The sequence below is a fragment of the Scyliorhinus torazame genome, chromosome 30, assembly GCF_047496885.1.
Source record: "Scyliorhinus torazame isolate Kashiwa2021f chromosome 30, sScyTor2.1, whole genome shotgun sequence".
In the NCBI taxonomy this organism is placed as follows: Eukaryota; Metazoa; Chordata; class Chondrichthyes; order Carcharhiniformes; family Scyliorhinidae; genus Scyliorhinus; species Scyliorhinus torazame.
This window is the reverse complement of record NC_092736.1, coordinates 36,982,517-36,996,538: the sequence shown is the minus strand read 5'-3', so window position 1 is coordinate 36,996,538 and position 14,022 is coordinate 36,982,517. Positions and strand designations below refer to the sequence as shown.

Here is a 14,022-nt window from a genome sequence, read left to right as displayed (position 1 = left end):
CCCAGATTAAGGACAGTTTACCCAGATTAAGGACAGTTTACCCAGATTAAGGACAGTTTACCCAGACTAAGGACAGTTTACCCAGATTAAGGACAGTTTATCCAGATTAAGGACAGTTTATCCAGATTAAGGACAGTTTATCCAGATTAAGGACAGTTTACACAGATTAAGGACAGTTTACCCAGATTAAGGACAGTTTACCCAGATTATGGACAGTTTACCCAGATTAAGGACAGTTTATCCAGATTAAGGACAGTTTACCCAGATTAAGGACAGTTTATCCAGATTAAGGACAGTTTACCCATATTAAGGACAGTTTACCCAGATTAAGGACCGTTTACCCAGACTAAGGACAGTTTATCCAGATTAAGGACCGTTTACCCAGATTAAGGACAGTTTACCCAGATTAAGGACAGTTTACCCAGATTAAGGACCGTTTACCCAGATTAAGGACCGTTTACCCAGATTAAGGACCGTTTACCCAGATTAAGGACCGTTTACCCAGATTAAGGACAGTTTATCCAGATTAAGGACAGTTTATCCAGATTAAGGACAGTTTACCCAGATTAAGGACAGTTTATCCAGATTAAGGACAGTTTACCCAGATTGGTAAAGACAGTTTACCCAGATTAAGGCCAGTTTACCCAGATTGGTAAAGACAGTTTACTTAGAGGACAGGAGGACAGTTTTCTTGCTGTTTCTTGTTAGTTGGGGCTGTTACACAGTTAAAGCACACACTATGTTAGCACATATATCACTGGTCACCATTTGCAGTCCAAAGTCCAGGCAGTTCTCTTGTGTGACGTTAACCTGGCTAACTTTGCACCTCCCCCACACCCCTCCTGGCCTTGTTGGCCAGCGCGTGCAGTGAAGATGATGGACCCATGTCCACTCCTCTGTGCTTCAGCCTGCTGCTTCTGCAGATGTGACCGAGAGGATGTCGACGAGAGCAGCTCACTGGTTAATTCGGTCTCCCCTTATCCCTCATTAACTCCACTACTGCTCTCCAGCTCGCGTCTCCCTCATCCATTATGAGGAATGAGATATCATTCTGGCCCCATTCCTCGCTGGCGTCTCGTTCTTTTGTTTAACCAACAGCTGCCAACACGGATTGGATGGATTGCGAGAGGTTTGATCACATGGAGTGCAGCTTGACCACCTGCCATTGGCCACTCAAAAGTATCCACTACATCAGGCACCCATGTCAAATGGAGGTCAAACAGCTCCTCATTGCCCGGTCTTGTAAGCAATCCAGAAATGAAAAAACCCTTCAATTTTATTTCATGCCTGAGTGATTGGGCCGAAGGGCCTGTACTGCGCTGTAATGTTCTATGTTCTATGAGGCAGCACTGTAGCATTGTGGATTTTGGACACTAAGGGCAATTTATCATGGCCAATCCACCTAACCTGCACATCTTTGGACTGTGGGAGGAAACCGGAGCACCCGGAGGAAACCCACGCAGACACGGGGAGGACGTGCAGACTCCGCACAGACAGTGACCCAAGCCGGAATCGAACTTGGGACCCTGGAGCTGTGAAGCAATTGTGCTATCCACAATGCTACCGTGCTGCCCTTGCATGGGGACTTGGAGCCGAGGCCATTGGAGGCTATATTTGGGGTGTTGGATCTGCCAGAGTTGCAGACGGGTACGGGGGCAAGTGTTTTCACCTTTGACTCGTTGATCGCTCGCAGGTGGGTCCTGTCGGGGTGGAGGTCAGTTTCTCCACCCTCAGCATGGCTGGAGAATTTAATGGAGTTCTTCTATTTGGAGAAGGTAAAATTTGCTCTGAGGGTGGGGGGTGCTGGCGAGTGAGGGGTTCCACAAGACACCAGAGATGGGGTTTGTTTGTATTGCATTTGGGGCAGCTGGTTGCTGCCAACTGCTAGGGAGGAGGGTGTTTGGTTGGGGGAACTTTGGGAGCATCGAGTGGGCCTGGGGTTTGGCTTTATTTTGGGTTGGTTTTATTTAACATAGAAAATACAGCACAGAACAGGCCCTTCGGCCCACGATGTTGTGCCGAACCTTTGTCCTAGATTAATCATAGATTATCATTGAATTTACAGTGCAGAAGGAGGCCATTCGGCCCCCTGAGTCTGCACCGGCTCTTGGAACGAGCACCCTACCCAAACTCAACACCTCCACCCAACACCAAGGGCAATTTTGGACACTAAGGGCAATTTATCATGGCCAATCCACCTACCCTGCACATCTTTGGACTGTGGGAGGAAACCGGAGCACCCGGAGGAAACCCACACAGACACGGGGAGGACGTGCAGACTCCGCACAGACAGTGACCCAAGCTGGAATCGAACCTGGGACCCTGGAGCTGTGAAGCAATTGTGCTATCCACAATGCTACCGTGCTGCCCTTAAGAACAAATTAATCTACACTATATCATTTTACCGTAATCCATGTACCTATCCAATAGCTGCTTGAAGGTCCCTAATGTTTCCGACTCAACTACTTCCACAGGCAGTGCATTCCATGCCCCCACTACTCTCTGGGTAAAGAACCTACCTCTGATATCCCTCCTATATCTTCCACCTTTCACCTTAAATTTATGTCCCGTTGTAATGGTTTGTTCCACCCGGGGAAAAAGTCTCTGACTGTCTTCTCTATCTATTCCCCTGATCATCTTATAAACCTCTATCAAGTCGCCCCTCGTCCTTCTCCGTTCTAATGAGAAAAGGCCTAGCACCCTCAACCTTTCCTCGTAAGACCTACTCTCCATTCCAGGTAACATCCTGGTAAATCTTCGTTGCACCTTTTCCAAAGCTTCCACATCCTTCCTAAAATGAGGTGACCAGAACTGTACACAGTACTCCAAATGTGGCCTTACCAAAGTTAGGTACAGCTGCATCATCACCTCACGGCTCTTAAATTCAATCCCTCTGTTAATGATCGCGAGCACACCATAGGCCTTCTTCACAGCTCTATCCACTTGAGTGGCAACTGTCAAAGATGTATGAACATAGACCCCAAGATCTCTCTGCTCCTCCACATTGCCAAGAACTCTACCGTTAACCCTGTATTCCGCATTCATATTTGTCCTTCCAAAATGGACAACCTCACACTTTTCAGGGTTAAACTCCATCTGCCACTTCTCAGCCCAGTTCTGCATCCTATCTATGTCTCTTTGCAGCCGACAACAGCCCTCCTTACTATCCACAACTCCACCAATCTTCATATCGTCTGCAAATTTACTGACCCACCCTTCAACTCCCTCATCCAAGTCATTAATGAAAATCGCAAACAGTAGAGGACCCAGAACTGATCCCTGCGGTACGCCACTGGTAACTGGGATCCAGGCTGAATATTTGCCATCCACCACCACTCTCTGACTTCTATCGGTTAGCCAGTTTGTTATCCAACTGGTCAAATTTCCCACTATCCCATGCCTCCTTACTTTCTGCAGAAGCCTACCATGGGGAACCTTATCAAATGCCTTACTAAAATCCATGTACACGACATCCACTGCTTTACCTTCATCCACATGCTTGGTCACCTCCTCAAAGAATTCAATAAGATTTGTAAGGCAAGACCTACCCCTCACAAATCCGTGCTGACTATCCCTAATCAAGCAGTGTCTTTCCAGATGCTCAGAAATACTTCAGTACCCTTTCCATTACTTTGCCTACCACCGAAGTAAGACTAACTGGCCTGTAATTCCCAGGGTTATCCCTAGTCCCTTTTTTGAACAGGGGCACGACATTCGCCACTCTCCAATCCCCTGGTACCAGCCCTGTTGACAGTGAGGACGAAAAGATCATTGCCAACGGCTCTGCAATTTCATCTCTTGCTTCACATAGAATCCTTGGATATATCCCGTCAGGCCCGGGGGACTTGTCTATCCTCAAGTTTTTCAAAATGTCCAACACATCTTCCTTCCTAACAAGTATTTCCTTGAGCTTACCAATCTGTTTCACACTGTCCTCTCCAACAATATCACCCCTCTCATTTGTAAATACAGAAGAAAAGTACTCGTTCAAGACCTCTCCTATCTCTTCAGGCTCAATACACAATCTCCCGCTACTGTCCTTGATCGGACCTACCCTCGCTCTAGTCATTCTCATATTTCTCACATGTGTAAAAGGCCTTGGGGTTTTCCTTGATCCGACCCGCCAAAGATTGTTCATGCCCTCTCTTAGCTCTCCTAATCCCTGGCTATCTTGTATCCCTCCAATGCCCTGTCTGAACCTGGTTTCCTCAGCCTTACATAAGTCTCCTTTTTCCTCTTAACAAGACATTCAACCTCTCTTGTCAACCATGGTTCCCTCACTCGACCATCTCTTCCCTGCCTGACAGGGACATACATATCAAGGACACATATCAAGGGGAGGGCAAACAGGCAGAGGTCGTTGTACATATTGGTACTAACGACATAGGCAGGAAGGGGCATGAGGTCCTGCAGCAGGAGTTCAGGGAGCTAGGCAGAAAGTTAAAAGACAGGACCTCGAGGGTTGTAACCTCGGGATTACTCCCTGTGCCACGTGCCAGTGAGGCTAGAAATAGGAAGATAGAGCAGATAAACACGTGGCTAAACAGCTGGTGTAGGAGGGAGGGTTTCCATTATCTGGACCACTGGGAGCTCTTCCGGGGCAGGTGTGACCTGTATAAGAAGGACGGGTTGCATCTAAACCGGAGAGGCATAAATATCCTGGCCGCGAGGTTTGCTAGTGTCACACGGGAGGGTTTAAACTAGTATGGCAGGGGGGTGGGCACGGGGAGCAATAGGTCAGAAGGTGAGAGCATTGAGGGAGAACTAGGGAATAGGGACAGTGTGGTTCTGAGGCAGAGCAGACGGGGAGAAGCTGCTGAACACAGCGGGTCTGGTGGCCTGAAGTGCATATGTTTTAATGCAAGGAGCATTACGGGTAAGGCAGATGAACTTAGAGCTTGGATTAGTACTTGGAACTATGATGTTGTTGCCATTACAGAGACCTGGTTGAGGGAAGGGCAGGATTGGCAGCTAAACGTTCCAGGATTTAGATGTTTCAGGCGGGATAGAGGGGAATGTAAAAGGGGAGGCGGAGTTGCGCTACTTGTTCGGGAGAATATCACAGCTGTACTGCGAGAGGACACCTCAGAGGGCAGTGAGGCTATATGGGTAGAGATCAGGAATAAGAAGGGTGCAGTCACAATGTTGGGGGTATACTACAGGCCTCCCAACAGCCAGCGGGAGATAGAGGAGCAGATAGGTAGACAGATTTTGGAAAAGAGTAAAAACAACAGGGTTGTGGTGATGGGAGACTTCAACTTCCCCAATATTGACTGGGACTCACTTAGTGCCAGGGGCTTACTTAGTGCCAGGGGCTTAGACGGGGCGGAGTTTGTAAGGAGCATCCAGGAGGGCTTCTTAAAACAATATGTAGACAGTCCAACTAGGGAAGGGGCGGTACTGGACCTGGTATTGGGGAATGAGCCCGGCCAGGTGGTAGATGTTTCAGTCGGGGAGCATTTCGGTAACAGTGACCACAATTCAGTAAGTTTTAAAGTACTGGTGGACAAGGATAAGAGTGGTCCGAGAATGAATGTACTAAATTGGGGGAAGGCTAATTATAACAATATTAGGCGGGAACTGAAGAACATAGATTGGGGGCGGATGTTTGAGGGCAAATCAACATCTGACATGTGGGAGGCCTTCAAGTGGCAGTTGAAAGGAATACAGGACCGGCATGTTCCTGTGAGGAAGTATGATAAATACAGCAATTTACGGGAACCTTGGATGACGAGTGATATTGTAGGCCTTGTCAAAAAGAAAAAGGAGGCATTTGTCAGGGCTAAAAGGCTGGGAACAGACGAAGCCTGCGTGGAATATAAGGAAAGTAGGAAGGAACTTAAGCAAGGAGTCAGGAGGGCTAGAAGGGGTCACGAAAAGTCATTGGCAAATAGGGTTAAGGAAAATCCCAAGGCTTTTTACACGTACATAAAAAGCAAGAGGGTAGCCAGGGAAAGGGTTGGCCCACTGAAGGATAGGCAAGGGAATCTATGTGTGGAGCCAGAGGAAATGGGCGAGGTACTAAATGAATACTTTGCATCAGTATTCACCAAAGAGAAGGAATTGGTAGATGTTGAGTCTGGAGAAGGGGGTGTAGATAGCCTGGGTCACATTGTGATCCAAAAAGACGAGGTGTTGGGTGTCTTAAAAAATATTAAGGTAGATAAGTCCCCAGGGCCTGATGGGATCTACCCCAGAATACTGAAGGAGGCTGGAGAGGAAATTGCTGAGGCCTTGACAGAAATCTTTGGATCCTCGCTGTCTTCAGGGGATGTCCCGGAGGACTGGAGAATAGCCAATGTTGTTCCTCTGTTTAAGAAGGGTAGCAAGGATAATCCCGGGAACTACAGGCCGGTGAGCCTTACTTCAGTGGTAGGGAAATTACTGGAGAGAATTCTTCGAGACAGGATCTACTCCCATTTGGAAGCAAATGGAGTATTAGTGAAAGGCAGCACGGTTTTGTGAAGGGGAGGTCGTGTCTCACTAACATGATAGAGTTTTTCGAGGAGGTCACTAAGATGATTGATGCAGGTAGGGCAGTAGATGTTGTCTATATGGACTTCAGTAAGGCCTTTGACAAGGTCCCTCATGGTAGACTAGTACAAAAGGTGAAGTCACACGGGATCAGGGTTGAGCTGGCAAGGTGGATACAGAACTGGCTAGGCCATAGAAGGCAGAGAGTAGCAATGGAAGGATGCTTTTCTAATTGGAGGGCTGTGACCAGTGGTGTTCCACAGGGATCAGTGCTGGGACCTTTGCTCTTTGTAGTATATATAAATGATTTGGAGGAAAATGTAACTGGTCTGATTAGTAAGTTTGCAGACGACACAAAAGTTGGTGGAATTGCGGATAGCGATGAGGACTGTCGGAGGATACAGCAGGATTTAGATTGTTTGGAGACTTGGGCGGAGAGATGGCAGATGGAGTCTAATCCGGACAAATGTGAGGTAATGCATTTTGGAAGGTCTAATGCAGGTAGGGAATATACAGTGAATGGTAGAACCCTCAAGAGTATTGAAAGTCAAAGAGATCTAGGAGTACAGGTCCACAGGTCATTGAAAGGGGCAACACAGTTGGAGAAGGTAGTCAAGAAGGCATACGGCATGCTTGCCTTCATTGGCCAGGGCATTGAGTATAAGAATTGGCAAGTCATGTTGCAGCTGTATAGAACCTTAGTTAGGCCACACTTGGAGTATAGTGTTCAATTCTGGTCGTCATACTACCAGAAGGATGTGGAGGCTTTCGAGAGGGTGCAGAAGAGATTTACCAGAATGTTGCCTGGTATGGAGGGCATTAGCTATGAGGAGCGATTGAATAAACTCGGTTTGTTCTCACTGGAACGAAGGAGGTTGAGGGGAGACCTGATAGAGGTATACAAAATTATGAGGGGCATAGACAGAGTGGATAGTCAGAGGCTTTTCCCCAGGGTAGAGGGGTCAATTACTAGGGGGCATAGGTTTAAGGTGAGAGGGGCAAGGTTTAGAGTAGATGTACGAGGCAAGTTTTTTACGCAGAGGGTAGTGGGTGCCTGGAACTCGCTACCGGAGGAGGTAGTGGAAGCAGGGACGATAGGGACATTTAAGGGGCATCTTGACAAATATATGAATAGGATGGGAATAGAAGGATACGGACCCAGGAAGTGTAGAAGATTGTAGTTTAGTCGGGCAGCATGGTCGGCACGGGCTTGGAGGGCCGAAGGGCCTGTTCCTGTGCTGTACTTTTCTTTGTTCTTTGTTCTTTGACACGTAGTACCTGTTCCTTGAATAAGTTCCACATTTCACTTGTGTCCTTCCCTGACAGCCTATGTTTAGAATTTACAGTGCAGAAGGAGGCCATTCGGCCCATCGAGTCTGCACCGGCTCTTGGAAAGAGCACCCCACCCAAGGTCAACACCTCCACCTATTCCCATAACCCAGTAACCCCTCCCAACACTAAGGGCAATTTTGGACACTATGGGCAATTTAGCATGGCCAATCCACCTAACCCGCACATCTTTGGACTGTGGGAGGAAACCGGAGCACCCGGAGGAAACCCACGCACACACGGGGAGGATGTGCAGACTCCGCACAGACAGTGACCCAAGCCGGAATCGAACCTGGGACCCTGGAGCTGTGAAGCATTTGTGCTAACCACCATGCTACCGTGCTGCCCCTGTTCCCAACTTATGCACTTCAATTCTTGTCTGACAACATCGTATTTACCCTTCCCCCAATTGTAAACCTTGCCCTGTTGCACGCACCTATCCCTCTCCATTACTAAAGTGAAAGTCACAGAATTGTGGTCACTATCTCCAAAGTGCTCCCCCACTAACAAATCTATCACTTGCCCTGGTTCATTACCAAGTACTAAATCCAATATTGCCCCTCCTCTGGTCGGACAATCTACATACTGTGTCAGAAAAGCTTCCTGGACACACTGCACAAACACCACCCCATCCAAACTATTTGATCTAAAGAGTTTCCACTCAATATTTGGGAAGTTAAAGTCACCCATGACTACTACCCTGTGACTTCTGCACCATTCCAAAATCTGTTTCCCAATCTGTTCCTCCACATCTCTGCTACTATTGGGGGGCCTATAGAAAACTCCTAACAAGGTGACTGCTCCTTTCCTATTTCTGGCTTCAACCCATACTACCTCATTAGGGTGATACTCCTCGAACTGCCTTTCTGCAGCTGTTATACTATCTCTAATTAACAATGCCACCCCCCCACCTCTTTTACCACCCTCCCTAATCTTATTGAAACATCTATAACCAGGGACCTCCAACAACCATTTCTGCCCCTCTTCTATCCAAGTTTCCGTGATGGCCACCACATCGTAGTCCCAAGTACCAATCCATGCCTTAAGTGCACCCACCTTATTCCTGATGCTTCTTGCGTTGAAGTATACACACTTCAACCCATCTCCGTGCCTGCAAGTACTCTCCTTTGTCAGTGCTCCCTTCCCCCACTGCCTCATTACATGCTTTGGCGTCCTGAATATCGGCTACCTTAGTTGCTGGACGACAAATCCGGTTCCCATTGCCCTGCCAAATTAGTTTAAACCCTCCCGAAGAGTACTAGAAAACCTCCCTCCCAGGATATTGGTGCCCCTCTGGTTCAGATGCAACCCGTCCTGCTTGTACAGGTCCCACCTTCCCTAGAATGCGCTCCAATTATCCAAATACCTGAAGCCCTCCCTCCTACACCATTCCTGCAGCCACGTGTTCAGCTGCACTCTCTCCCTATTCCTAGCCTCGCTATCACGTGGCACTGGCAACAAACCAGAGATGACAACTCCGTCTATCCTGGCTTTTAACTTCCAGCCTAACTCCCTAAACTTGTTTATTACCTCCACACCCCTTTTCCTACCTACATCGTTGGTACCAATGTGCACCACGACTTCTGGCTGCTCACCCTCCCCCTTAAGGATCCTGAAGACACGATCCGAGACATCCCTGGCCCTGGCACCCGGGAGGCAACATACCTTCCGGGAGTCTCGCTCGCGACCACAGAATCTCCTATCTATTCCCCTGACCATTGAATCTCCTGCAACTATTGCTTTTCTATTCTCCCCCCTTCCCTTCTGAGCCCCAGAGCCAGACTCAGTGCCAGAGACCTGGCCGCTAGGGCCTTCCCCCGGTAGGTCATCCCCCCCAACAGCATCCAAAACGGTATACTTGTTTAGTAAATGTTAAGTGTTTTCTATGTTTAATTGTGAACATTTGAACAATAACATTTTTAAAAAACGAAAACAAATTAAAAACATGCTTCTCTGATTTCCTGTCTCATGCTACTCCCAATATTACCACTGCAGTTTGGTGGTCTGCAAACCACCTCTACAATGTTTTTTGCCTTGTGGTGTTTCTTAACTCAACTCAGACAAAAAAAATCATCCAAAATAATTGAATACTTTAGATCGTGTGAGCAGTCAATATTTTGACTAGCGATCTGCAAATTGTCCTCTGTGTCACCCCGTACCTTTGGGTTGCCGCCGCCTTCCTTGGCCGCATAGAGCATTTGCAATGCTGACTCTGCTAGAGTCTTGGTTTGGTCCAACACGGTCATCTGCTGCTGATGATCAAGGAGTTTTGATGCCACTCCGATGGAAGCCACAGTCAATGGATCAAAGTAACTGACCAGCTGAGTCACCTGGAGATAAGAGAGTGAGGCAAGAAAATATCGATACTGTCACAAACAGGAAGTCCTTGCTGGAACTAAAAATATGACACACGATGAGCTGGTGCAAAGACCAGCATCGATCTGCTCATTCTGTACGGGGACAACCACAAGACAAGACCAGGGACCGATCATTGAGGACTGAGATGCGGAGAAATTACTTCACTAAAAAAAGGGTGGTCAATCTTGGGAATTCTCTACTCCAGAGGGTTGTGGGTCCTCCATCGCTGACTATAGTCAAGACTGAGGTGGAAGATTTTTGATGTCTGAAGGAAGGTAGGAGTGGTGTTGAGGCGAAAAATAAGTGATGTAGAACCATGCATAGAATTTAGAAACAAGGAGGCCATTCGGCCCTTCGAGCTTGTTCCGCCATTCATTATCATGGCTGATCATCAAGTTCAAGACCCTTTCCCCCCATATCCCTTTAGCCCAAAGAGCTGTATCTAATTCCTGCTTGAAATGACACAATATTTTCACCTCAACTCTTTCTGCGGTAGCGAATTCGACAGATTCACCGCTCTCTGGATGAAGATATTTCTCCTCACCTCAGTCCTAAAAGGTTTACCCCTTATCCTCAAACAATGCCCCTAGTTTACTTTCATATTGTATTTTCACCTTCTTAATCAATCCCTTGGTCTGCCTTTGCAGAATTTAGAACTGCTCCCAATCCTCAGGTCTATTGCCTCTTGCTAATTTGTATGCCCTTTCTAATACAGTCTCTAATTTCCCTTGTAAGCCATGGTTTGGCCATGGTTCCTTTTCTACTCTTGCGCCAAATAGGAATAAACAACTTTTGGAGTTCACCTATCCGTTCTTTGAATGCTGCCCGCTGTCCTCATGCCTCACACCATCATAGTTACCTTATTGAGGTTCAGGACCCTGGTCTCATAATCAACTACCTCACTATTCACCTTAATAAGAATTCTACCATATTATGGTCACTCATCCCCAAGGGATCTCTGACGATACATTGCCAACTAATCGTTTCTCATTGCACCACACCCAGTCCAAGATTTCTCTTCCTTGTTGGTTTAACATATTGGTCCAGAAAACCTTCCCGTAGACACTCCAGAAATTCCTCCTCTATTGCACTGTGACTAATTTGAGTCGCCCAATCCAGGTGCAGATTAAAGTCACCCATAATCACAGATGTTCCTTCATCACATGCTTCTCTGATTTCCTGTCTCATGCTACTCCCAATATTACCACTGCAGTTTGGTGGTCTGCAAACCACCTCTACAATGTTTTTTGCCTTGTGGTGTTTCTTAACTCAACTCAGACAGATTCCACGTGGTCTGTTCGATATCTTTCGTCAATATTGTATCAATATAGTGTCACGATCGTACAGAATGACGAGCAGGCTCGATGGTCTACCCCAGCTCCTATTTATTACCTTATGGCCAAGTTGTGCAGCTTGTCCTCGAGCAGCCGTGGTTATTGGGTCAATCAGGTGCCCGATTTCCTGCACGGTCGAGCTCATCTGCTCCTGTAATGCCTGATGGTCAGAGAACAACCAAAAAATTCTTTAAAGAAGAGAGCAGGAAAAAAAGCAAGATTTCCGAGCAGCAGCAAAAACCGCCTGCTTCAGTGTCCAGCTGAGCACGTGTGCCAGGCACAAACATGTGTTTGGGCCAAGGTTTAGAGAACCCCAAAGTGTATCATGGAGTTCACCTGACCCATGACTTTTAATAGATTGTGGTATGGGGAGCACACGGCCCACTCTACAGGTGTGGTGCAGCAGAACTCTAAAAGTAATTTTTAAAGCAAAACAATGTTTATTCTATGAACTCAGTTAATCTTTTCAAAACATACAGTGAACATCTTAGCAACCATATACCCTCACAAAGATTTTAACACTCTAAGTAATCCTTAAATTTCCTTTTAACATCCAGAAGACAAAAATCCTTTTTACAGAAGCATAGCAGATTTAAATTCTCTACTGAGAACAGTTATCAGTCTGAATTCACCAAATGATCTAGAGATAGTCTTTACATGGCAGAGAGATTGAAATTACACCTTCTTTGGCTGGCTTCAGCTCCAACACTAAAACGAAACCAAAAAAATCACAGACACACCAAGCTTTTCCTCAAAGCGAAACTGAAAAGCAGAGCCAGAGCTCACCTCCACCCACACTCTGACATCGCTACAGCCACTTGAGCAGACAAACATTTCTTAAAGTGACATTTCCATGACACATGGGACTGTCCAAAAGAGAGTACTGAATCAAACTTTCTCCTTCACCCCCCATCGCAAACATCCCGGGCAGGATTCTCCGTAGCCCCGCGCCAAAATTGCGTTTGGCGTTGGGGCAGAGAATGCAATTTCACGACGAAATCGGGCCCGACGATTGTCCGGGACCCGTGAATCGGCGTGGTTGCGGAGTACAACTATGTGTTTCGTGATTACCAACCCATCAGGCATTGGAGACATCTCTACTCACTGCTGCAAAAATTCCTCATTGTTATTTGGACATCTCAATTCAATTCCCCTTTAACCATCTCAACTCTCAGTCAGGAGAATATTCCCAATCTCTCGACAGAACTTAAGCCCCGTGGCTGGGTCTTGCCCATTCTTCCTAAAGTGCGATGCCCAGAGTTGGACACCATACTCTCCAGCTCAGGCCAAGCCAGACATTTCTAATGGTTTCGAAAACCTCCTTGATGTTGTACTGCAATTGTCGATTTATATTGCCTACAATTTGGTCTTTGCTCATCAGCGTTTTCGACAGCACCTCGTTGCGAGAGACAAAGTGATGTGGTCGGGTCTGACCAAAAGCCGCTTCCTCAAGCGGTTTCTGTTTTTTTCCAAAGTGCAAAGGATGTTTCTGTATGTGTAGAGATATCGTGTAGCACAAGCAGGGGAAACCATTGATGACATGAGCTGCTCTCTCTTTAAAGAAAGTTGATGATGCTCATTGAAAGTGAAATCTTCCAGATTCAACAAAGAACAATACAGCAGAGGAACAGGCCCTTCGGCCCTCCAATCCTGCGCCGATTACGTGTCCTATCTCGACCAACCGCCTGTATCCTTCTATACCATGTCTATTCATATGTCTATCCAGGTAAGTCTTAAAGGTCGCTAACGTATCTGCCTCAACCACCTCACTGGGCCGTGCATTCCAGGCCACCACCACCCTCTGTGTAAAAAAACTTCCCCGCACATCTCCACTGAACCTATCCTCCCTCAGCTTGAACTTGCGCCCCCTTTTATTTTTAAATACTGCCCTGGAAAAAGCGTCCAACTATTCACCCTATCTATACCCCGAATAATCAGGTCACCCCTCAGCCTCCGTCGCTCTAGGGAGAACAATCCCAGTTTATTCAATCTCTCCTCATAGCTCTTACCCTCCATACCAGGCAACATCCTGGCAATCCTTTTCTGTACTCTCTCCAAAGCCTACACATCCTTCTGCTAGTGTGGTGACCAGAATTGGACAAAGTATTCCAAATGTGGCCTAACCAATGTTCTATATAACTGGAATCTAAACAAAACTGCATTAACCCAAACATTTACGATGCTTTAATTGCACTTCTGGCACCTAAAAAATGTTCAACCCTGGATACTTTAAAAACATGATTGTAGCAGTCAAACACACCCTAAGCCAGGTTTTTAATCCTTATTGCACCAAATAACTATAATACAATATATCTGAAATTCTTACATTCATTACACTCGAGGTGATGGAATGATTCCCTCCAGATCTCTTCCAGCCAATATCTGCAAGGACTTGAACCATCCCAATAGATCCAGGAGCCCTGAACACCCACAGAAAGATTAAAATTGACATTGACAAAAATGAAGAACTTTGAAGTACTTCCCTTTTGTCAGTGTCCCCGATCTGTCCAGGCCCCTCTGACGAGGC

The 14,022-nt window shown here is 46.7% G+C and overlaps 1 protein-coding gene across 1 annotated transcript in view; it reads right to left on the bottom strand.

The window, feature by feature from the left end:
- The window catches only part of LOC140404494 (talin-2-like), a 392,578-nt gene that overhangs the window by 96,240 nt on the left and 282,316 nt on the right, over positions 1–14,022 (bottom strand). The window contains 2 exon segments of the mRNA XM_072493108.1: positions 9,963–10,133; positions 11,554–11,655. Of these exon segments, the coding sequence (XP_072349209.1) occupies positions 9,963–10,133; positions 11,554–11,655 (273 nt within the window).